This window comes from Carcharhinus amblyrhynchos, chromosome 17 (genome assembly GCF_965287045.1).
Source record: "Carcharhinus amblyrhynchos chromosome 17, sCarAmb.v2.hapA, whole genome shotgun sequence".
Taxonomy (NCBI): domain Eukaryota; kingdom Metazoa; phylum Chordata; class Chondrichthyes; order Carcharhiniformes; family Carcharhinidae; genus Carcharhinus; species Carcharhinus amblyrhynchos.
The window spans coordinates 35,645,472-35,671,764 of record NC_137340.1 but is presented as its reverse complement, the minus strand read 5'-3'; the positions used below and the strand labels follow the sequence as shown (position 1 = coordinate 35,671,764).

The following is a 26,293-nucleotide window of genomic DNA, read 5'->3' as shown; positions in this document are numbered from 1 at the left end:
CCTTCTGTAGACTCTCCCCCTCCACACAATTTGCCTTTCCACCAATTTTGGTGTTATCAGCAAATTTTGACACCCTACACTCGGTTCCCTCCTCCAGATCATCTATATAAATGGTAAAAAGCTGAGGCCCCAGCACTGACCCCTGGGGCACTCCACTAGTCACCATCCGCCAATCCGAATAGCACCCATTGACCCCCACTCTCTGCCTCCTATTTGACAACCAGTCCTCTATCCACGCTAACACCCTACCCCCAACTCCATGCCCCCTGACCTTCTGCAATAACCTCTTGTGAGGTACCTTGTCAAACGCCTTCTGAAAATCAAGAAAGACCACATCCACCGGCTCTCCTCTATCCACCGCCCTAGACACATCCTCATTGAGCTCCAGTAAATTTGTCAGACACGACTTCCCTTTAACGAAACCGTGCTGCGTCTGCTCTATCAAGCAGTTCCCCTCAAGATGCCTTGCTATTTCCTCCTTGATGACTGATTCTAACATTTTACCTACAACAGACGTTAAACTAACAGGCCTATAATTCCCCGCCTTTTGCCTGGCACCCTTCTTAAACAACGGCGTAACATTAGCCGTTTTCCAATCTTCCGGCACTTCCCCGGAATCCAGCGACGTCTGGAAAATAACCACCAAGGCATCCACTATCACCTCCGCCATTTCTTTCAGGACCCTCGGATGCATTCCATCCGGTCCTGGGGACTTGTCCACAATCAGCCCCTCCAGTCTGTCGAGCACCACCTCTCTAGTAACAGTAATGTCATCGAGACCCTCCAGTCCTGCCACCTTTCCATCTCTAACATCCGGCAAATTATTCACGTCCTCCTCCGTGAAGACCGAAACAAAAAAGTTATTCAAGAATTATCAATATCAAGGAATTAGCAGGGTAAATATGTGAGGTTATGGGAATAGGGCCTGAGTGGGATTGTGGTCGGTGCAGACTTGATGGGCCGAATGGCCTCCTTCTGCACCATAGAGATTTATGATTCTATATTCTATTTCCTTTGCTTATGTATCATTGCCTAAAAATCAGATCAGACCCAGAATAAGGCCGGATCTCAGTACAGTTCTTGCTGTATATGCCTATTGAGGCCAGCAGCGGCATAATGGCCGCGCTCAGTACCATTCACTGACCCAGAGGCAACTTCCTGGGTCACAGAGGACAGCAAGATCAGTCCTGAAGAGAGCAGGGAGGGCGAGCAGAGGTGGCTGAGCAACCACCCAGGGTTATACTGTGCAGCTGGGAGGAACACTGCTGCTCCTGGCTCCACACCAATTGAAGTAGAATAACTTTAAATTCACTTCCAAGTGGCAGTCTCCTGTCCTTCCTTCTAAGAACTGCTAGTGCGACTGCTGAGCACGACTGCTGAGCACCTAAAGGTGCTAAGCATAGTGTGGATATTGCAATCTGTACTCACTCAGTGTCCGAACTGGCTTTGAGGTTTTAAGATAGAGGTGAATCATAGGATCCTGAGAGTGCAGGAGGAGGCCATTCAGCCCATCCAGTCTGCACTGACTCTCTGACTATCTACCCAGGCCCAACCGCCCACCCTATCCCCATAATCCTATGTATTAACCTTGCTAATCCCCATAACCCACACGCCTTAGGACACTAAAGGGCAATTTACCATGCCAATAAACCTAGCCCACAGATCTTTGGACTGTGGGAGCAAACCCATGCCGACACGGAGAGAACGTGCAAACTTCAGACAGCCAGTCACCCAAAGCTGGAATCAAACCCGGATTCCTGACCCTGAGGAGAAACGTTCTCTCCTAGAAACTCATTATTCTATGGAATTCTCTTCTCCAGAGACCGATGGAGGAATGATTCACCAAGGGTCTTTGATTATTTTGAAGGGTGAGCTTGATAGATTCTTGATTGATTAGGGAGTCAAAGGGTTTGGGAGTAGGCAGGAAAGTAGCAGGGCCACAATCGCGTCAGCCATGGTCTTATCAAATGGTGGAGAGGGCTCGAGAGGCCGAATGGACTATTCCTGCTCCTAAAAATGCATATTTGCATTTGCAATGGACATAATGTGGAATGGAGGCACAAGCCCTGATATCTACTGGGCAGTCCTAACTAATAAAGCAGGTGGTCCACTTCCCACATATATCTGTAACATATTAAAATTGGTATGTTTGTCATGTGTTTCATTGCAAAATGTGTTCATGCATTTCTTACAGGGATTTTCACATTAATCAGAAGCAGTTATCTGTCAAATTTACCTGTTCTGTTTCCCTGTGATGCCATAAAAGGACATTCCAAAAACAGATCCAGTCCAAAAATGTGCGGGTGAGGTTGATTGACCATGGTAAAGTTGCCTCTTTGTGTCCCAAGGTGTGTCGGTTGGGGGGATTAGCAGGGAAAATGTGTGAAGTTATGGGGATAGAGTCTTGGGTGGGATTGCTGTCGGTACAGGCTTGATGGGCTGAATGGCCTCCTGCATGGTAGGGATTCTGTGATCTCCAGCTTGATGTGTGAGACTGCAGTCATATCTGACCAGAACAGCACTCTGTAATGCCACAGAACCTTCTGACCTTAAGGTCAAACATCTGTATAATTCCTACACTGCTCTGTGGACTTGTATCAGTGGATTCCCTGCAGTAAGCTTGGGATGCTAACGCTTTGCTTTTTGTTTAAATCTACCTCCAGTGTCAATCGAAACTAAATTTGGAAAGAATCGAACTGAAGCAGATCTAAAAAAATTCATAGAAGAGAAGGAGAAACTGGAGAAAGAGAAGGAGCAGCTTCGAAATGAACTGATGCAGCTGAGGAAACAGAAGAGGGAGGTAAAGGATGCAATCGCAGTTTGCAAAGGTAAGTGTGACTGTATGAATGAAGGAATATGGAAATGAAGTGATGTCAATGCAAGGTGTAAAGGATAATGAAGATCGTTGGCAGAATTCTCCCATTTTTGAGATTAAGTGCCACGGTGGGGCTGGGAACCATAGAATCCCTACAATACAGAAGGAGGCCATTCAGCCCATCGAGTCTGAACCGACCACAATTCCAACCAGGCCCTATTCCCATAACCCCACATACGCTAATCCCCCTGACACTAAGATCTATTGAGCATGGCCAATTAACGTAACCCGCACGATGGGAGGAAACCCCTGCAGACACATGAGAACATAAGAACTAGGAACAGGAGTAGGCCATCTGACCCCTCAAGCCTGCTCCACCATTCAATAAGATCATGGCTGATCTTTTTGTGGACTCAGCTCCACTTACCCACCCACTCACCATAATCCCTTAATCCCTTAATTCCTTTACCGTTCAAAAATTTATCTATCTTTGCCTTAAAAACATTCAGTGAGGTAGCCTCAACTGCTTCACTGGGCAGGGAATTCCACAGATTCACAACCCTTTATGTGAAGAAGTTCCTCCTCAACTCAGGCCTAACTCTGCTTCCGCTTATTTTGAGGCCATGCCCCCTAGTTCTAGTTTCACCTGCCAGTGGAAACAACTTCCCTGCTTCTATCTTATCTATTCCCTTCATAATCTTATATGTTTCTATAAGATCTTCCTTCATTCTTCTGAATTCCAATGAGTTTGGACCTAGTCTACTCAGTCTCTTATAAGCAACTCCAGAATCAACCTAGTGAACCTCCTCTGAGCTTCATCCAGTGCCCATATTCTTGACCTCATGCCCGCCATCAAACCTGCCGACAGGGGCTTGGGAGAATTCTGCCCTCTAGAACCTCTGTGTGATCTGAATGATTTCTGTCAATCATAGTCTAAAAGACCAAGGTCAAATTCACAATGGACAAGTTGGTTAAAGTTGTACACATTGACTTACTGGAGAAACAGTCTGACTGGCTCCATGATTATTTTTAAGCTTAGCATCAGAATAACTGTGCTTTCCAAAGAAAACTGGATGTGTGCTTGAACAAAATATACTTATGGGGCCAGGAGGAAAGAGGGAGAGGCGGATGGGACTGATTGAATTGTTGGCATGCACTTGGCAGACTAAATGGTCTCCTTCTGTGTCATAGTGTTTCTATACCAGGGATAAAGTACTCCAATCAATGATGGAAACAGAGACAGATGTACTACATGGGATTTCCTTGTTACATTTCAATTGTCCCTCAGTAAATTGGGTATTTTCTACATTCTATAGAACAGGCCTTCAATCTCCAATTTCTCAGGGGATGCTTTTATTACTTGAGATTAAAACTTGCTTCAATTCTTCTTCTTTTTCAATTTTGCTGGATCTTTAATGTTGCCAGCAACCAAGAGGTCCACAAATAACAGTAAAGAGTTGACTCTCCTGCCAGTTTTCCCTGTGCGCCTGTTGGAATCAATTAGGCTTCCATCTAATGTTTTTTCTACAGTAAGGGATGAGATTAGCATCACCATGAGGTGGAGCAGCCAGTTGTTTAACTTGTCTGACTTTGTTAAACCTTTCACCTTTGTTAATCAATACTGCCTTTTACAATATCTTTTGTTGAATACGGTAAAATCTAGGAAACAAAACGCAAGGCGTTTTACATGAGGCGGTGTAATCTATCCTTTGCGGAATATAAATAAGCTTCATTGGCAGCAGTTCCAAAAATAGAGCCTTTCTTTGCCAAAGAAACTACTCCTAAGTTTAAAGTGACATTGCCATTTAATTCGTTGATCCTGGCATGCCTAGCAACATAAAGACAGGAGTCTATTTTTTTTAATTCATTCATTGGACACAGGAGTTTTATTTATTTGTGTCACAAGTAGGCTCAGGTTAACATTGCAATGAAGTTACTGTGAAAACCTCCTAGTCACCGCATGCCAGCTCCTGTTCAGGTACATTGAAGGAGAATTTAGCATGGCCAATGCATGTCTTTCAGACTTGAGAGGAAACTGGAGCACCCGGAGGAACCCAAGCAGACACGATGAGAACATGTAGACACTGCACAGACAGTGACCCAAGCTGGGAATCGAACCTTAGTCCTTGGCATTGTAAGGCAGCAGAGCTACCTATGCCACTGTGCCTGACATTGCTTGCTGGCCAGCATTTATTGCCCATCCCTAGTTGCCCGAGGGCAGTTGAGAATCAGTCATATGTCAGCCAGATCCGGTAAGGATGGCAGATTTCCTTCCCTAAAGGGCATTAATGAACCAGATGGGTTTATCTGACAATCAAGAATGGTTTCATGATCAATTCCAGATATTTTTAATTGAATTCAAATTCCACCATCTGCTTTGAACCCAGGTCCCCATTTGTCAGCCATGATGTCATTCTATTTTTTAATCCCAACCGACTGCTCTTTATTTTGTGAAATCGATAACCTATTTCCTACAACAGCACAATTCATGTAATAAAACATCTCGAGGCATTCACTCCACAGGGGCAGTATCAAAAGAATATGAAAGAGCCACAAATGAGGATATCAAACAACAAGAGAAGAGCTGGAATAATGGGCTAGCTCTTTCAAAGAGATAACACAGGCAAAATAATTCGAATGATCTCCTGTACAGTTCTCAGATAGTGTAAATTGAGTAATTTACAGAAGAAGAGATAAACCAAGGGACTAAAGTTCCCAACCCCAAGATCACTGCAAACTCAAGTGGGATGGGAACACGGTTTGAACAACATGAGGCTGTTGAGAAGAGGTAGAATGAATGAGTTGTTTAAGGAATAAGTTACTTAAGAGAAGAAAATTTAAAAATTGCAGAGCTAAAGTTAGATTAGAACAGCACTATGATGGAAAGGGATGTCAGAAACGCTATAGAAAGAAAGATGGACTGATCAAAAAGATTGGTTTTAAGGAACATCTTAAAAGAGTGAGGTAGGGAGGGAGAGGGCTCCTCCATACCAAGTGGCAGATGTTATATCATCAACCTCCCCACACGTCGATACTATTTGTGGTTAAGTAAACAACTAGTTGTATTTTGCATCCTGGTTAGGCGCACTGACCTGAACAGGCACCAGAGTGTGGCGACTAGGGGAATTCCACAGTAACTTCATTGCAGTGTTAATTTAACCTTTACTTGTGACAAATAAAATAGACTTTAACTTAACCATATCTGAATTTGTTGTGAAAGTTAGGGTTACGGGGACATTGCGTTTCACATCAGCACAGTCTCCATGCGAAAAATTACAAACACATTTGCCCTGCATTCCCCTGTTTATATTGTCAGTTCCTTTTGTGTTATGCAGACACCTGAATCAAACCTCCTTTAGCTTTTTCCTCTCTGGGGACTGTAATTCAAGTTTACTCTGTGCCAGGTGTGATGATATGTGTCTACATGCATTATAATGTGGAGGTGCTCAGCAAAGCAAGGGTTAACGTAGAGGACTAGAGAATGGCACTATTCATGGTGTGATGTATGTAGTCACATGGTCCAAGAACAGTCTAGAAGAGCACACTGAAAGCAGGTAGCCTGCAGGCTGGGAGCAATATCATGCAAAACCATACTTGGAACTGTAATTAGGAAAAAAGCTACCAAGGAAGGTGTTAATGTTTAAACTCAAGAGTCAAGATCTCATCAATGAGCTACCACTATAGCAGCATAAAGAACCCATATAATGACACCAGGTATCATCTGAGGGAATCATTGTTAAGCTACTTCCAAGACTAGTACTTCCTTCCAAAGGAGCCAAGATATAATACAGGGACATCAACAGTTTGCACATATCACTGCTATCCCAGGGGCCAACCTGGGAAACTGGAAGTCCCAGAGTAGGCTGACTACACATAGCAGCAAAAATACACTGCTTCAAGTTAAACTACGAGGGCTGAGATCTCCACAGAGCCAAATGATTGTTTGCATCTGTGCTGTGCATCAGACTGTTTTACTGTGCATGCCAACAAATGGAAATGGAACCCAATGGATGAAACGAAAGGATGATATTTATAGAGTCCTGGCTGTTGCCAGTCTCCTGAAGCTAGACTGTAAAAGAAAACAATAATTACCATTAGATTTGGGCTGTTTTCTTTATAGTGGAGTTTCAGGAATATATATGTTTATGTAGGATTTGTGGAGACAGATTTGTTTAAAGTAAATATTAGCAAAGAATGATATTAAGAAGCACGCGTGCGGGTTCTGATTTTCTGAATTGGGAAGTGCAAAGCTATAAGTTAATACTGTGCGCTAAAGACACAGCTTTGGTTTCAACCAGCAGGCAGTTTAAGTTATGAGAGTCTTGTCTGAGGCATCAAATCCATCAAGAGATCATCCATTTATGTGCTCACAATATCACTATGATTCAGATTTTAATCCACATTGGAGTCCTTGGCTGGAACTCTATCACCCCACCTGCCACAGAATCAGCGCGGGCAAAGGTCTGACAATAGAAATCTCTATTGACCTCGGGCAGGAATTTTTGGTCTTGCCCGAGTAAGGCCATAAAATCCCATTCATTGCCTTTGAAGGTCAAAGCTTAGAGTTGCTATTAAAAAACAAAGAACAAAGAAAATTACAGCACAGGAACAGGCCCTCCAAGCCTGCACTGACCATGCTGCCCAACTGAACTAAAATCCCCTACCCTTCTGAGGCCCGTATCCCTCCTTTCCCATCCTGTTCATGTCTTTGTCCAGACCCTCTTAAAACTCACTATCCTCTCACTGCTACCTCCTCTGGCAGCGAGTTCCAGGCACCCACCACCCTCTGTGTAAAAAAACCTTGCCTTATACATCTATTAATGATAGGATTGGCCTTAAATCCTTAAACAAATTCATTTGGCATCACTTTGTCTGCTATTTCAATGAAGTTATCAACCTGATGCTCACTAAATAGCTATTATATGTTATAATTAATGGGAAACTCGTTGAAATTTGACAATGATATATGAGGTTTCAGTCCATCCTTCAACCCTGACAGACTATTGAGCAGAATAAGCTTTTGAATAGAAAAGACCTGTCATTAATTTGTACTTCACCACTCCTCTCTTTCTGTAATAAGATAAAAGCAAATGACTGGGAATGCTGGAATCTGAAACCAAAACAGAAAATGCTGGAAATCTCAGCAGGTCTCACAACAACGTGGAGAGAGAATAGAGCCAACGTTTCTCTTTCTGCCTAGTTTTCAGCACCTGTCTTTACAGCATAGTGATGTTCTAATATATTTTTGTCATGAGTGCCGTGAGTGAAATCTTCGACATAAGCACAAAATCCCATGAGAAAACTAGAATTTTGCAGGCGAGATCTAATTTTTAGATTCTCCCCACCCTCTACTGGAGATGTAACAAGGTTTGCACTTGGCAAGGTCAGGAACCTCGTTTCAATAAACACTAAAATAATTTGTTGTGGATTTTACCACGGTATTGTTCCACCACCACCATTTTGGAGTTCGTTGACAAGGTTTACAACTATTTTTCAGGATCAGGAACTACACAAATGAACCCTGCTGGGTGAACAGAGGTAAGTATAGACCCCCAGGGGAAGAGGGACATGCCCAAGGAGTACCCTGGCATTCTGGCACTGGCCCCTGACATTTCCCCCAGTGCCAGGAGGCCCTCTGGGGAGCTCCTTTGAGGAATGTTCCCAAGATCATGGGGGTGTGGCCCATGTGAGGCAGGGGATGATTCCCCCCTATCCATGAAGGGGGAATTTTCTTTTGCACGTGGGGAGGGATGTATTTTTCTTATCATGGATCAGGAGCACTCCTAATACCGTAGAATGGGACTTGGGGTTCTATTAGGCCCCACCCCAACAGCACGAGTGTGAGCCATGCCTGGCGATGTCTTCTGCAGGGTGATCTAAAATGTGGCGAGAATAGCTGGTTGTGCAGCCTGTGAGCTGTACATAGGTTTTCTCACCTCAGCCAGCACTCTGCAAATAATGGATATTTCTGCACTTCAGCGCAACAATTTCTGTTGCTTTGAATTTTCTTTCCTTAAGTTACTTATTCATTCTTCCTGTAGCCAGCATTCTCATATTTTCAAACTATGTTCTCGTCCCACTTGAGGTTGCAGTGACTTCAGGATTGAGAACCTAGTCTCTTGATTAACCTTGTCCCCTGCAATCTGCTTGATTTACTGCATCCTGGAATCAAATGGGTGGCCGTCCCCATCTATTTTGTCTGTGCCAGCTAGTCAATCACTCCAGCTCCCCTACCCAATCCCCAAAGCCCTAACAAATTTCTCCTTTTCAACTAGCTATCAAATTCTCTTTCAAAGCTAACTATTAAACCATCTCCCTCCAACCTTCCAGGCAGTGCATCCCAGATCATAACAACTTGCTGCATAAAAACGTTCACCCAACTTCCCCTGCTAGATCCTTTGCTAATTATCCTCCCTCTGTCTGTCTTGGTTACTGACTATCCTGCCATCAAAACCATTTCTTCTACCCTACTCTTGCTGTTTTCATGCATTCCAAGTCCATTTCTCAATAAAGTATCATTATAATCCACTATACCATAGGCTCATCTGTTGATAATAAATGAAGATTTTCAAGGCAAAACCCTGATCTTAACTAGAACGATGGAATGACACCTTGCAACTGTTTCCAAGAGACAGGTGAATTGCTTTTCAAAAGCAGGGGAGTTCTCTCATTGTCCAATCCCTCAAATAACGTGTACTAAACAACAGATGATCTGTTTGTTATTTTGTTTCTCCCAATGCAAACCCTCCCTCCTCCCACATAGGGCCATCCATCACTGGTTCTTTAGTTTTGCTTTCTTTGAGCACTAACCTTTTTCTCTTATTAACACATTCTGTTATCTTACTTCTGTGCCACTATCTGCACTTTTACTCTTTTCATTCGTGGAACATGGGTGTCGTTGAGAGGCCAGCATTTATTGCCCATCCCTAGTCGCCCTTGAGAAGGTGATGGTGAGCTGCCTTCTTAATTCGCTGCAGTCCATGTTCTATGGGTTGATCCACAGTGCTGTAGGGAAGGGATTCCAGGATTTTGACCCAGCAACTGCAAAGGAACAATGATATATTTCCAAGTCAGGATGGTGAGTGGCTTGGAAGGGAACATACAGGTAGTGGTGTTCCCATTTATCTGCTGCCCTTGTCCTTCTAGATGGAAGTGGTTGTGGATTTGGAAGGTGCTGTCTAAGGATCTTTGGTGAATTGCTGCGGTGCATCTTATACATCGTACATACCGCTGCTACTGAGCATCGTTGGTGGAGGGAGTGGATGTTTGTAGGTATGGTGCCAATCAAGTGCACTGGATAGTGTCAAGCTTCTTGAGTGTTGTTGGAACTGCACCCATCCAGGCAAGTGGGGAGTATTCCATTACACTCCTGGCTTATGCCTTGTAGATGGGGAATAGGCTTTGGAGAGTCGGGAGGTGAGTTACTCACCACTGTATTCCTAGCCTCTGACCTCCTTCTGTAGCCACTGTGTTTATGTGGTGAGTCCAGTTGAGTTTCTGGTCAATAGTAACTCCATGAATGTTGACCATCATAAGATATAGGAGCATAATTAGGCCATTTGGCCCTTTGAGTCTGCTCTGCCATTCATTCATGGCTAATAAGATTCATATCCCCATTCTCCTGCCTTCTCCTTATAACCCTTGATCCCTTTGATGGTTAATACTACCATTAATAGTCTCTTTGCCTCATGTCCTTGACATCTTTGTCAATCACTCCTTAGCTCCCAACCACTCCCTGACCTTCCATTCTGCTCCACCTTCTCCACCCTCCTCTCCAACTCTATAATCCATCACATTTCCACTCCTCTAGCTCTGACGAAGTGTCACACAGACTCAAAATGCAAACTTTTCTTCCCTCTCCACTGACACTGCCAGACCTGCTGAGTTTATGCAGAAGTTTCCATTTTTAGTTCAGATTTCCAGCATCTGCTGTATCTTGCTTTTGTTTTAAAGATTTTCGGGGCATTATCTCACGATGGGAGCCTTGGTATGCACAAGCTGGCTGCTGCATTTTGTATATGACAACAATGACTACATTTCAAAAGCACTTTGGGAGGTCCCAAGGTGAAAAAAAGCAAATTAAGTGACATAAAAGCAGAATAACCATTTGTTATTGGTAAATGTTTCAGATAAGCAAGTACTCTGCACTCAGGAGGAAAGGTTACGACAGATTGAAGAAGAATGCAAATCAAAGGAAAACAACAGGGTTGACCTGGAACTCAAACTGGTAACAGTGAAGGAGAACCTGAAGAAAGCGGAGTCAGGACCAGTAACATTGGGAACGACTGTGGATGCCAGTCATTTCGACAATCTCAGCACAAACGTGCGTTACAGTTTTAATCGACTGAATTAACCTGTTCATAACAGACCGTTGGCCGTTAACAATGAATTAATCTCCATTTTCAGGGTGCAGAGGTTCAAGAATGCAGTTCTCCAGGGATGGGCAATAAAGGCTGGTCCAGCCAGTGACACCTACATCCCATGAAAGAATTTTTAAAAATTAGAATCAATATAAGGAATAGTTTTTTGCACTTTCTGCTTTTTTTATGGTTACAGTAAGTCGTCTCACGGCACCAGGTTAAAGTCCAAAGGTTTATTTGGTATCACGAGCTTTCGGAGCATTAGATGAATGGAGCAGTGCTCCAAAAGGTTGCGATAACAAATAAACCTGTTGGGCTTTAACCGGGTGTTGTGAGTCTTCTTACTGTGGCCACCCTAATCTAATGCCAGCATTTCCACATCATTTTTATACTTTATACATACCTTTGCCTTTCAAGCAGGTTGTTTGTCATGTGTTAAAGTGCAGCATGAAGCAAAATTTCAGCTTGTTGATTTTTAAGAGCAGCTGGTGTTTCTGTGCTGTGTTGGTGAGATTTTACACAACCACAGTCAGCATTTTCAGGAAAGCGTCTTCATGTCTATCATTGCAAACAACCCTCAGTGTCTCTCCAGGCCTCGGCACTACTTTGAGGGTTTGAATGTTCAAGTTCTTGGAAGGACCAGAATCCTGCCTAGAGATTGCCATTGGTATTCCAATGCCCTGTACCAGGCCAAAGCCTGGTGCTGAGTAAGATGAGGAAAGTGGCTGCGGATGATGGGCTTGGGAAACTTAAACTGATGGAATGGGGGAGGAGGAAAGCTAGTCTGATTTGAGGGTGGGACAGTGATCGGGGTACAATGAATTGAGGAGAGCGTCAGCATTCCAGACACTGAGGTATAATAATGGCAGCTGACGACTCTTTTTGAGATTAATGGTCAGCTTTTGTGTAGCCTTTTGTATTTTGGGTTTTCTCATTTGTAATATACTGGAGAGAAGGAATGTGTGTGTGTGTGTGTTCAGCCACTTGACAAATAATAGTTTAGACTAATAGACTAAAACTCATAGTTCCTTGAAAGTGGCTTTACAGGTAGACAGGGCGGTGAAGAAGGCATTTTGCATACTTGCCTTCATTGGTCACAGCATTGAGTATAGCAGTTGGGACATTTGTTACAACTGCAGAAGACATTGGTAAGGCCACATTTAGAGTGCTGCACACAGTTCGGGTCGCCCTGCTACTGGAAGGATGTTATTAAACTGGAAAGGGTGCAAAACAGATTTACAAGGATGTTGCAGGACTGGAAGGTTTGAATTATCAAGAGAGGTTGGATAGGCTGGGACGTGTTTCCCTGGAGTGTAGGAGGGTGAGGGGTGAACTTAGAGGTTTATAAAATCATGAGGGGCATAGATAGAGTGAATAGCCAAGGTCTTTTCCCCACGGTAAGGGAGTCCAAAACTAGGGGAATAGGTTTAAAGTGAAATGGGAAAGATTTAAAAGATGCATGAGCAGCAACTTTTCACACAGAGGTTGGCACGTATATGGAATGAACTGTCCAAGGAGGTGTAGCGGTGGATTCAGTTACAACATTTAAAAAACATTTGGGCAGGTACATGGATGGGAAAGGTTTAGAGAGATACAGATGGGACTAGTTCTGTTTCGGAAAGCTGGTTGGCATGGATGCGTAGGGCCGAAGGCCCTGTTTCTAAGCTGTATAATCTATGACTCTGCGATGGATGCAGCGAGCTCTAGCTATCTAATCTAGTCAGAGTAATTTAATTTTCCTTGTAATGAGACAGATTCAGTGAATTCAGAAACGTTCACAAAGAAATAAGGTGCAAGTCTCTTAGCGAGGTTTAACCCTCAATCTTGTCGCTTTCTCCAGGCTAAACACTCCAATTTGAACAATGGTCCCGACAGCTCACCTGTGAACTCTGCTGCAGCCTTGAAGAATAGACCATTATCCATCATGCAGTCTGGAAAGGGGACTGTCCTACAAAAAGCAAAGGTTTGCTTAAGTATCTTAAATACATTGATTGCCTCAAGATTTCTAAATAATAAATCAATCCAATTTATTTCACTGCCATTTTGTTTCTGCCAGGAATGGGAAAAGAAAGCTACTAGCTAGAATATTTTGAGATGAGGATGGACTATAAAAACAAAAAACTGTAGCCTTGAGAGATACTTTTCTTCATCTATTCATGGAAGACAGATACAGAAAGCCACTAGTACTTGGCATGCCTTTTCATATATGAAAGCTTCTTCTGACCCAGTCATCAAGAGGGACTCACACACTAATATCATGGGCCATTACTACAAAGCGTTTGAAGATTTTGGAGGCTCTTCATTTCATCGTTGAAAATTGTATGCTTAAGAAAACTGGGTGTGACTTCCAGTAAAAGTTTAATGTCTAGCAAATAAATATTCTCTTAAGTCATTCAGTACAGCAAATGCCTGATTTTCCTTTGGTGCTTACAAGTCTTACAAGAAAAAGGAATATTTGGCTTACACGTTAAGAATTGCTCTTTATTAAATATTATTACACAACGGTGCCACGAGAAAGGAATCAGTTGAGTAATATGAAAGATGGCAATGAGCCCTCCATCCCGTTTCTAAGTATTTAAACCCGTTCAGAGCTGTAACAATAACTGAAGACTTGAAAAATCAAGCTCAGGTTTTAATTCCCACCTGCTTTGACAAGGCAGGGAACCTACCTGCAATAGCTGAGTCTTCCTATTCTTTCTAGACTGCCAGACACAGCTCTCCATGAAAGCAGAAAACCCCATTATTGAGAGGAAGACCAGGGCCGAATGGTTCTGCCTGTGGGAATCCCTCGCATTGAGCGTTTGAGAACAAGAGTACCATTGAACTTGGTGACAGAGGCAGCAATTGCCAGTTGCAGATCAAACAGAGTATTTTGTCCATGGCTTGCAGTGTCTGTGTTGGGTGGAAAGGAAGAAATTTTCTTTCCCCAGAAGCAAAAGAGATTCGCAAAAATACAACACATTCCCAATTGAACTAAACTGTGTAAAAACATTAAAAATCACAAAAGCCTCTGTCAATTTCCTGTCATCTTTGATACTACCCAGCTGGCTGTATTCCCAGCAGCTCAGTCTCACATTAATTCCATTCAGAATCAGAAATCTCTGGCATGCAATCCAGAAATCTCTGATGATGTTACTCCTATAAAAAAATTGTGATTTTTTTGCAACATTGTAAATACATATACTTACTTGTGAACAGTTATGAAAGCACATTTGTTATATACCATAACAGAAATGTAAAATGAAAATTAGTTATGCCAGATTTCCTGAAATAAATAATATTTTTCCCCAAATTCTAACTCTGCGGTTGGTGTAATTAATTCAGCAAATGATGCATGTAGTTTAAGCTCAGTGACTCGTGAATCTCACGTTAATTTAATATTATATATGTGTATGACAGTACCAGTTGAGTGATGCTATGCATGCACTTACGTACTTGCATAATTCTTCTGTATTTGCTCCACTTATTTGAATACTGGGACTCATTTCCTGCTGGTTTATCTCTGCAGTTATTGCATTTAGAATTCTTTTTCAAGAAATAGTATTTTTCCAGACACTTTAAATTGCCAAATGAGCTTCATTAGGTACGGCAAGAGAAATGAGAATATTCCATTTTAGAGAGACGTGCTCATGTCCGTCTTTCTTTGTTCAATCGAGTGTCTTGCATTTATGTGACAACCTTTCACATACCTAGTGGGCTCAAGGCTCTTCACGGGAGCAGTACAAAATACAATTTAACACCAAGATACACAACATTAGGATAGATTCTGGTAAGAGAGGTGGGTTTTGGGGAGTGTCTTAAAGAATAAAAGAGAGAAAAACCCATCTAATGTTCATTAGGGAAAAAAATCTGCTGTCCTTACCTGATCTGACCTACATGTGACTCCAGAGCTACAGCAACGTGGTTGACTCTTAACTGCCTTTTGAAATGGCCTAGCAAGCCACTCAATAAAGGTGACTGGAGATGGCCAATAAATGCTGGTCAACTCGCAAGGCCCATGTCCAAGGAATGAATAAAAAGAAATATAGAGGTCTGGGGAAGCTTAGGGAGAGAATTCCAGGGCTGAGATAGTGAAGATACAGCCACTAATAGTGGAGAAATTCAATTCATGAACACAGAAGAGGGCAGAATTTGAGGAGCACTGATATCTCAGAAAGTGGTGGGAATGGAGAAGGTAACCAAGATAGAATGGGCCAAGGCCCCAGAAGAATTTGAAAGCAAGGATGAAACTTCTAAAATCAAGATTTTATCAGATTAGGTGTAAGTATTAGTCAATGAGAACAGGGGTCGTGGATGAAGTTGATAGAAGTTAAGATATGGACAGAAGAGTTTTGCATGTCGCAAGTTGGGAAGCTAGCCAGGGGTCCATTGAAATAATTAAGACTAGAGGACAAAAAGGCATTACTGATGATTTCAGCTGCACTGAGGCAGGGCAGACCTGAGTAATGTTACAGTGGTGTAAGTAAACAGTCTTAGTGGCAGAGAGAATATGGGGGTGGAGGGGGAATAATTTTCAGGCCATGCAACCATCAGCAAGAATGGCAATGCGGGCGGAAAATATGGCAAGAATCGGGAAATGCAAAAGAAACCTTGGAAGTGCAGTCACTGGGGAGGAAGATAGTCATACCCTTCAAAAGAACATAGGCAGGTTGGTGGAATGGATGGACACATCACAGATGAAATTTACTTCCTAACTCACAGAACACAATCAGTAAGAATAGCCAACAACATTTCCGCCATGATCATCCTCAACACCAGTGCCCCACAAGGCTGTGTCCTCAGCCCCTACTATACTCCTTATACACTTGTGACTGTGTGACCAAATTCCCTTCTAACTTGATTTTCAAGTTTGCTGATGATTCCACCGTTGCAGGTGGGATCTCAAACAATGATGAGACAGAATACAGGAAAGAGATAGAGAATCTAGTGAATTGATGTATCAACAATAATCTCTCCCTAAATGTCAACAAAACGAAGGAGATTGTCATCGACTTCAGGAACATAGTGGAGGATATGCCTCTGTCTACATCAATGGGAACCAAATGGAAATGATCAATACCTTCAAGTTTCTATGTGTCCAGATCACCAATAACCTGTCCTGATCCTTCCAAACCAATGCTATAGTTAAGAAAGCCCACCAATGCCTCTATTTCTCAGGAGACTAAGGAAATTTGGCATGTCCACTACGACTCTCACCAACTTTTACAGATGCACCACAGAAAGCATTCTTTCTGGTTGTATCACGGCTTGGTATGGCTCCTGCTCTGCCCAAGACCACAAGAAACTACAAAGAATCGTGAACAAAGCCCAGACCATCACACACATCAGCTTCCCATCCATTGACATTGTCGACATTTCCCACTATCTCAAAAAAGCAGCCAACATAATCAGCCACCCCAAATATTCTCTCTTTGACCTCCTTCCATCAGGAAAAACATACAAAACTCTGAGGACGTGTACCAATTGATTCAAGAACAGCTTCTTCCCTGCTGCCATCAGACTTTTAAATGGACCTACCTTGCATTAAGTTGATATTTCTCTACATCCTAACTATGACTGTAACACTACATTCTTTCTTTCTCTATGAACAATATGCTTTGACTAGCGTGCAAGAAACAATACTTTTCACTGTGTACTAATACATGTGACAGTAATTGGTCAAATCAAATCAATGCAGAAGACGGTGTGGTGATATATTTTGGGAGGGAGGATGTAGAAAGACAATGGGCTAAACAGCTCTGCACCCCTGGTGCAATGGGTGTAGTGGATGAGATAGCAGATGCATTGGTGCTAAGCTTCTAAAATTTGCAGGATTCTGGAAATGTTCCACCAGACTGAAAAGTAGCAAATATAACTCCTCTATTCAGGATGGGAGGGAGGCAGGAACAGGAAACTCTAGGCCAGTAAACTTATCATCTGAAAATGTTTGAATCAATCATTAAAGTGGCACTTTGAAACTCTCAAGGGTAATCAGGAAGGGAGGACATGGTTTTGTGAAAAGGGAAAGCATGTTTGGCCAATCTATTGGGGTCCTTTGAAGGAGTAAACTGCACTGCGAATAAAGGTGAACCTGTTGTACTTGAATTTCAGGAGGCATTTGATAATGTGCCATATTAAAGGTTACTGCAGAAAATAAAAGCTCATGGTATTAGAGGGGAAACATATTAACAGTGATAGAAGATTGGCTGGCTGGCAGAAAACAGAGTATGCATAAATGAGTCTTTGTCTGATGGGCAGGATGTGACAGGTGGAGTCCTGCAGGGGCCTGTGCTGGGACCGCAACCTTTTACAATTTATATCAATGACTTAGGGCAGCTAACACATGGTAGCTAAATTTGCAGATAACACAAAGACAGCTAGCAAAGTCTGTTGTGAAGAGGACATGAGGTTGCAGACAGATATTGATGGGTTGAGAAAGTGGGCAAAAATCTGGCAGATGGTGTATGATACAGGAAAATGTGAAGTTGTTCACTTTGGCAGGAAGAATAAACAAGCAGAGTATTATTTAAAGAAAAAATGACAGCAGAATTCTGAGGTGCCCACTTGGGTGCTTGAGTCATGAAAAGTTAGTATGCTGGTACAGCAAGTAATTAAAAAGGCTAATGGGGATGGCACGGTGGCACAGTGGTTAGCACTGTTGTCTCAGAGTGCCAGGGACCCAGGTTCAATTCTGGCTTTGCATCACTGTGTGGAATTTGTACATTCTCCCTGTATCTGCGTGGGTTTCCTCCAGGTGCTCCAGTTTCCTCCCACAGGTTAGGTTAATTGGCCATGCTAACTTATCCCTTAGTGTCCGAGGGATTAGTAGGGTAAATGTGTAGGGTTACAGGAATAGGGATATGGTTGGGACTGTAATCGGTGCAGACTCGATGGGCTGAGCAGCCTCCTTCTGCACTGCAAGGATTCTATGAATGTTACCCTTTAATATAAGAGGAATTGAACATAAAAGTAAGAAATGTAGAAACTAGGAACAGCAGTAGGCCATTCAGTCCATCAAAACTGTTCTGCCATTTAATACAATCGTGACGATCAGATTCTTCAATGCCTTTTACCGACACTGCCCGATAACCCTTTATGTTACCATTAATTAAAAATCTATCAATCTCTGTTTTAAACATATTCAGTGACTGAGCTTCCATGGCTCTTTGGGATACAGAATTCATCTCAACCTTAAGTGGCTTCCCCCAATTTTGAAATTGTGCCCCCTGGTTCCAGCCTCTCCAACCAAAGGGATTTACCTGTCTATTCCTTTGAGTATTTCATTGGTTTCAATGAGATCACTCTCAGACTTAAAAACTCTAGAATGCAGGCCCAGTTTACCCAACCTCTCTTCACAAAATAGTCCCACCATCCTTGGAACAAGTCTGGTGAAGGTTCATTGCACTTCCTCAATTATCATTCTTACTAATGGTAATCCAGGTGTAGTTTAACCAAGATTCTGTAGCATTGAAGCAAGAACTCACTATTCCTGTATTCAAATCCTCTTACAATAAAAGCTAAAATTCATTAGTATCACTTGCTGCAACTGCATGTTAGCCTTTGGTAATTTATGCAGGTCCCTTTGTACATCTATGCTTTCAAATTTCTCAATATTCAAGAAATACTCTGCACATCTGTTCCATCTACCAAAGTGGATTATCTCTCATTTTTTCCATATTATATTACATCTGCCATGTTCTTGCTCACTCAGTAAGTTTGTTCAAATCCTTCAAGTTGCTTTGCATCTTCCTTACAACACACATTCCTGCCTATTTGTGTCATCTGTGAACTTTGAAATATTAAATTTGGTCCCTATATCTACATCATTGATATATATCAATGCTGGGGCCCCAGCACTGATCCTTGTGGTACCCAATCGCTACATCCTGCCAATGTGAGAATGAGTGTTTATTCCTACTCTGTGTTCTGCCTGTTGACCAATGCTTAATCCATACCAGTATATTATCTTTTCTTCTGTGTTTTATTTTGCTAATCAACCTCCTGTGAGGGACTTTGTCAAAAGCCTTTAGAAAGTCCAAATATACTATGTTCGTCGACTCTCCTTTATCAACTTTGTCAGCAGGATCCTCAAAAAAAACCCAATAAGTTAATCAAACACGATTTCCTGTTTGTAAATTTATGATGACTATGCCCAATCAGATCATGATTAGCCAAATGCCCATTTGTCACATCCTTTGTAAAAAATTGTGTGCTATGTACGTGCTACACAGCGCACTGGGAGATAATACACATGCGCAATAGCACCCTCTAGTAATGATCAGTTAGCTTTCAGATGTGAATGATCTCTGTTCCACTCCCCCTACTGGCACGAATCACACTTTGCCCCTTTTTTTACTTTAAGTGGCATAAATTTTGAATTTTTCTCTCCGCCAAGAAAAAATGCGTATGATTCTCTCCTCTTTTCATACTCGTTCGCACCTTGAATTCTTTTGGTAAGATTGTTCCATAGTTTTTTTGTATCAATTTAGTGAAATTTGACATTGCACAAATACAGAATTTTCTTTTCTAATCTAATGAGGGTGTTTAGGTATAATTGTGAAGTTAGCATGGCACTAAAAATCCAGTTGCACTTCATTAAGATGTAACTCTTAAACTTTGATTTTCCATAATGCTAATGGTGTAAGAGTGAAACTTGCCATGAATTCGATTGATTTCTATTGATTAAGTTGGGGTATAGGGATTGGTGGTGGGGCCATAGAGGACGGGTTTGGATGATTCAACATAGAATCACTGACAGCAGGGCGACGCCGTGGTTACCACTGCCTCACAGCGTCAGAGACCCAGGTTCAATTCCCAGCTTGGGTCACTGTCTGTGCAGAGTCTGTTCTCCTCGTGCTTGTTTGGGTTTCCTCTGGGTACTCCGGTTTCCTCCCACAGTCCAAAAGACGTGCTGGTTAGGTGGATTGGCCATACTAAATTCTCCCTCAGTGTATCTGAACAGGTGCCGGAGTGTGGCGACTAGGAGAATTTTAGAGTCACTTTATTACAGTGTGAATGTAAGCCAACTTGTGACTAATAAATAAATAAAACTTCTGCATCATCATGTTTTAACTGTGCAAGTTGGGACTTCAGGGACTGTTGACATTTTCAGCAGAGAAGCACTGGTGAATGCTAACCTTTTCATCGTCATTAATACCGCAAAATACGTGCCTAAATTTATAACCTAATTTTTTGTAGCTTGCCTCGCAAATATATAAAACAAGTTGAAATCCTTTGAGCCCAAGCCAACATAAAGAATGGTCACAAGAGAAGTAATTACACATAGAGCTTTCCTAAACTCCAACTGCTGGGGCACTCAACTTCACAAAGAACAGGATGTTAGACATTTATTCAGCAAGTTAAACTTATTATTAATTTTTAAAATTGCAGCAGTTAATCATCTACTGCACTCTAGCTGTCCAATAATGAAATTATGTAAGCCTTTTGACAGTCTGAAGAGGAAACACATCTGTTGTCTTTGGAGTTACTGCAGGCTAAAGTTATTTGGGCATTTTGACGAGTTGAATTTGGTCTCCTCCTTGCCAAGTCTATCCTCCACGTAGAAGTGACCAAACTGTCAGCTCTCTGCAATATTATGACTGGAGCAGCACCATAAGATTTGCTAGTATTGGATCCCTTTCTGCCAAGAAACAAGAACTGCCACATCTGTTATTCTGTATTCTCTGCTGCTCCAAAGGATCTTGCAGCAAATCATAGAACCCTTACTGTGCAAAAGCAGGTCATTTGGCCCATCGAGTCTGTACCGACTTTCAAAAAGAACATCTCATCCTTTTGATATAATCTGGACTCAAAATGTCAGCTCTTTTCTTTCCTTACGGATGCTGCCAGACCTGCTGAGATTTTCCAGCATTTTCTCTTTGGTTTCAGATTCTAGCATCTGCAGTAATTTTCTCCTATCCCCATAACTCCACTTATTTATCCCATGAATTCTCTCCCCCCCCCCCAAACCATACATCTTTGGACAATTCAGCATGGCCAATCCACCTACCCTGCACATCTTCAGAGTGAGAGGGGAAACTGGAGCACCTAGAGGAAACCCATGCAGATATGGGGAGAACATGCAAACTCCACACAGTCACCTGAGGCCTGGGTGCCCTCAAAGTGTGAGGCAGCAGTGCTGGGACTGTTGCTTTCTTGTGGAGCTCTGCATCCCAGAGTCAATGCATGTTCGCAGCTCAAAGACAGAAAATGTTGGAGAAACTCATTAGGCCTGACAACATCTGTGAAGAGAGAATAGAGCCAAAGTTTTGAATCACAATGACCCTCCATTAGATCTTCACTGTCTGCCTTTATCTTATGTTCGGAAGTTGGTGCTTTGATTAACAAAATTCTGAGAAGGGGTTAACTTTTGCCACTCAGTGTGCAAAACTAAAAAGCTCCAGACCCAGCACAGCTATCTGAACCCTTGTGCTGATGTGGTCAAAATCCACTTCGGGTCTGAATGCAGATTCCAATAAAACAAGTGGATTTATTATGTGAGGCCACTAATGTCACCGCAGACAACTGCGAGGAAAGATTGAAAAGATGAGCGAAAAGAATTTGTTGAATGTAGAGCACCCTCTAGTGTTAGCACGGGTGTGTTGCAGCAATCGTGACTTCTGAAGTTTCTGAAGAGGAAGTACCTAGTTTTAATTGAACATTTCAGCAATGGTACGGCATTGTGCTTCATGCTCTGTGATATACAATCTGCAGACAAAGATAACATACCTGATGCTAAATTGCTCAGCTTATTGGAGAAGGGGAGAAGACGCAGTAACTACACTTCAGAAGTGGATTATTACTAACTTCAAATCTTGTAATCATATTGGATTATTTAATTTCAGTATAATCATAATAATCTGGTCGGATAACACAAACAGGATTATTAGGATGTGTTAACAATATTTTACCTGCACATGGAAGACTACACATGGAGATGTTGATGTTAATTATATACCAGAATAGGAATCAAAGGTTTTTAGTTAAACAGGTGAAAGTCTGTGTCATGCAATAATGTGACACACACACATTAAAAAAAACTCCTGGAACTGCCTCTGGATCTAAGCCAGATAAATAGGACAGAAATCACTCAGTGTTGTCTGTGAGGGTCCCATGTGCAACGAGGTGCATTCCTTTCAATCCTTTGTTTAGAATCATAGAACCCTACAGTGCAGGAGGCTACTTGGCCCATTGAACCTGCAATGACAACAATCCACCCAGGCCCTAACCCCATAACTCCAAGTATTTTACCCAGTAATCCCTCTGACACTAAGGGGCAACTTAGCATGACCAATCATGACTTAGCATGACCTAACCTGCACATCTTTGGACTATGGGAGGAAGCTGGAGCACCCGGAAGAAACCCAGGCAGACATGGGAAGAACATGCAGACTCCACATAGACAATGACCCAAGGCTGCAATTGAACCCAGATCCCTGGTGCTCAGAGGCAGCAATGCTAACCACTGTGTCGCCCATAGTTTAGTGGCCATGATAGTGGAACACAAAGCTGGCAGTAACTGGGGCTAGTTACCAGCTGCCACAGAGCCTCCCACCTCTCTACACCACAGCAGGGGGAGGGAAAAGGAAATATCACACCCTATTAGCATGGAATACTTTACTGAATTAAAATACACCAAGCCTCATCTCTGGAGCAACAGGTGAGTTTCTAATTCACATAGCTTCTCTCCCGCTCAGAACAAGGCCACGGTTCAAACCAGGCCTCTGAAGTGTCTGAAAACTCAGCATTCTGTTCTCCAGCACATTGATAAAATTCAAAATTATGGAAAAAAAAGGTGGCCATTAAAATAGAAAGCTCTCCTAATTTTCAATAAAGCACAGAGCATGGCAGAAGGCCATTTGGCCCATCACGTTCCAGCTGGTTGACCAGTAGCCGCTTTGTCTATTTCCACTTTCCAGCTTTACGCCCACAGTCTTACATGTCCCAGCACTTTACGTGCATAGCCAAGTACTTTTAAAATATTCTGAGGGTTTCTGCCTCTACCCCCGCTATCAGGTGAAGACTTCCAGATCCTGAGCACACTCTGGGTAAAAACTCCCTAACTTCATTTCATCTCGGGCATCACGGTGGCACAGTAGTTAGCATTGCTGCCTCACAGGGCCTGGGACCCTGGTTCAATTCAGGTCTTAGGTCACTGTCTGTCTGGAATTTACACATTCTCCCTAGTTTCCTTCCACACTCCAAAGATGTGCGGGTTAGGTTGATTGGCCATGCTAAATTGTCCCTTAGTATCAGGCAGATTAGCAGGGCAAACACACGGGGTTACAGAGATGGGGCTTGGGTGGGATTGTTGGCAGTGCAGGCTCGATGGGCTGAATGACCTCCTTCTGCACTGTAGGGATTCTATCATTCTGTGGTCTCCTATAAACTGATGTCACCTGGTTCTGGAGCCCTCAGGCAAAAGAAATAGGATCCTTCCTCTATTTGATCTAGACTCTTCATAATGTTATAAACAGCAATTAGATCTCCTCCTTCAACCTCCGCTTTTTCATAGAGAACATTCCTAGCCTATGCAATCTTTCCACATAAATTCCACATTCCTAGCAAAATCCCCATAAATTTTGTTGGTTTTTTGATGCAATTTCTATGCAATTGGTCACATTGCGTAATGAGAACATTTTTCTGATATGCTTTAGCTATAATTGAGAGCCAGGAGCCAGAAGTTCTCAGTACAGATATCACCCTTTCCTCATTTCAGGCCTAAATTTCAGTTTGAAACCTGAGACTTATCCCAGTTAGACATCTAAATTACTAGTCCACTTTCTTGATATACACAGCACTTTGCAAATATAATTTCTGTAAATTCAGTAAGAATTTAACAAAAGAAAAAGGAAATAGATGCACACCAAGGATACAGTTATGATAGAATCCTTCAGTGCAGAAGTTGCTACAGACACTGAGGCTCATCAGGGGGAGGGAGGGTGCCATTGTCAATGGGGTGCAAGTGACATCCACCCCCCCTAGACTGGCTAACTCTAAGGGTCAGGGACAAGAGGGGGCTGCTGGGAGGAGGAAGGGGGGTGAGGAGCGGAGGAAGGAGAGTGGGGAGAGGAGGAAGGAGGGTGGGGAGCGGAGGCCTCAGCCTCTTAATCTGCATAACAAGTTTGAGGTTCTTGCTTCCAGTCTGGAAGAGGACGAGGCAGGTGAGGTTGGTGAGCAAACTGCACACGGTACAGTGATGCAGCAGGACATAGGCAAAGAGAAGGGGAAAAGGAACGTAGTAGTGATTGGGGATAGTGGGGTGAAGGGTATTGACACTGTCCTTTGTCACAGTGACAAAGTGCACAGAAGGGTGTGTTGTCTGCCTGGTGCTCGGGTCCGGGATGTCGCAGCTGGGCTGCAGAGGAATCTGGAGTGGGAGGGTGAGAATCCGGTCGTTGTGGTACATGTGGGTGCCGGCGACGTAAGCAAAATGCAGACTGAGGATCTGGGGAGGGAGTATGAAAAGCTGGGAATGGAATTAAAAAGTAGAACCGACAAGGTGGTCATCTCTGGGCTACTGTCTGAACCGAGTGCAGACGAGCGTAAGGTTGACAGGATTAAGGAAGTGAATGGGTGGCTCAGGGATTGGTGTGGGAGGAATGGGTTTGAATTTATGGGGCATTGGCACCAGTATTGGGGTAGGTGGGACCTGTTCGGGCGGGATGGGGTTGGTCTGAACCGTGTTGGGACCAGAGTGCTGGCGAATCGAGTAAAGAGGACTGTAGACAGGGCTTTAAACTAATTAGGGGGGGGGAGGGTGCGAGGGTAGGTGACGTTACAAGGTCTAAAGTTAAGGATAGGGTACAGGTAAGGGAAGAGGCCGAGGATGTCCCAATAATAGAGGGAGTAGAGTATAGTTGGTGGCGTTACGGCAAATAGGGTCCAGGTGAAGGCTGGGATGAAAGCGCTTTATCTGAATGCACGAAGCATTCGGAATAAAGTGGATGAGCTGGTGGCGCAGATCGACACAAATGGATACGATCTGGTGGCCATTACAGAGACGTGGCTGCAAGGTGACAGGGACTGGGAGCTGAATGTACAGGGCTATCAAGTGTTTAGGAAGGATAGGCAGGAGGGAAAAGGGGGGGGCGTAGCTCTGCTGATTAAGGATAGCATCAAGGTGGTAGCAAGGGATGATATTGGAGCCAAGGAGCAGAACGTGGAATCATTGTGGGTGGAGATTAGGAACAGCAAAGGGAGGAAGACGCTGGTGGGTGTCGTCTATAGGCCCCCGAATAATGATCTGGAGGTGGGGCGGGCTGTAAACGCGCAAATAAGTGCGGCGTGCAGGAATGGGACGGCCGTAGTTATGGGGGATTTCAATCTGCAAATTGATTGGTTGACCCCATGTTGGACGCGGTGGGCTCAAGGAGGAGTTCTTGGAATGCTGCCGGGATAGTTTCCTGGAACAGTGCGTGTTGGAGCCGACGAGGGAGAGAGCTATCTTGGATCTGGTGCTATGTAATGAGGCGGGTAGAATTAGGGACCTTGCGGTGAAGGATCCTCTTGGGGAGAGTGATCATTATATGGTGGAGTTTCTGGTGCAGATGGAGGAGGAGAAAGTGGGTTCCTAGACACGTGTACTTTGTTTGAACAGAGGGGAGTACGGTAGGATGAGAGAAGAATTGGCGAATGTGGACTGGGGGAGCGCGTTGGAGGGAGGGTCTGCTGAGGAGCAGTGGAGGATCTTTAAGGAGATCTTTCTTGGTGCTCAGCGGAAATTTATTCCGATGGTCAAAAAGGACAGTAGGAGGAGAGGTAATAAGCCGTAGATAACAAAGGAGGTGAAGGAAAGCGTTAAATTAAAAGCGGAGGCATTTAGAGTAGCTAAGAGTAGTGGGCGAGAAGAGGATTGGGAGAGGTTTAAATGTCAACAAAGATTGACAAAGAAGTTGATAAAGAAGGGTAGGAGAAACTATGAAGCTGGGCTAGCGCTTAATATAAAAAAGGATAGCAAGAGTTTTTATAAATATATAAAAAGGAAGAGGCTGGCTGGGGTGAACGTTGGTCCTTTAGAGGATGAGAAAGGGGACCTAGTGGTAGGGGATGGGGATATGGCTAAGGTATTGAATAACTTTTTTGTTTCTGTCTTCACGGAGGAGGACGTGAATAATTTGCCGGGTGTTAGAGATGGAAA

General features: G+C 43.2%; 1 protein-coding gene across 1 annotated transcript in view; it reads left to right on the top strand.

Annotated features, from left to right (window-relative positions):
- Nucleotides 1-14,473, top strand: part of afap1l2 (actin filament associated protein 1-like 2) — a 231,168-nt gene extending 216,695 nt beyond the window's left edge. The window contains exons 16-19 of the mRNA XM_080205816.1: nt 2,664-2,828; nt 10,945-11,138; nt 13,016-13,138; nt 13,232-14,473. Coding sequence (XP_080061942.1) covers nt 2,664-2,828; nt 10,945-11,138; nt 13,016-13,138; nt 13,232-13,258 — 509 coding nt within the window. The 3' untranslated portion in view covers nt 13,259-14,473. The remainder of the gene's footprint in view (nt 1-2,663; nt 2,829-10,944; nt 11,139-13,015; nt 13,139-13,231) is intronic.
- Nucleotides 14,474-26,293: the final 11,820 nt, after the last annotated feature.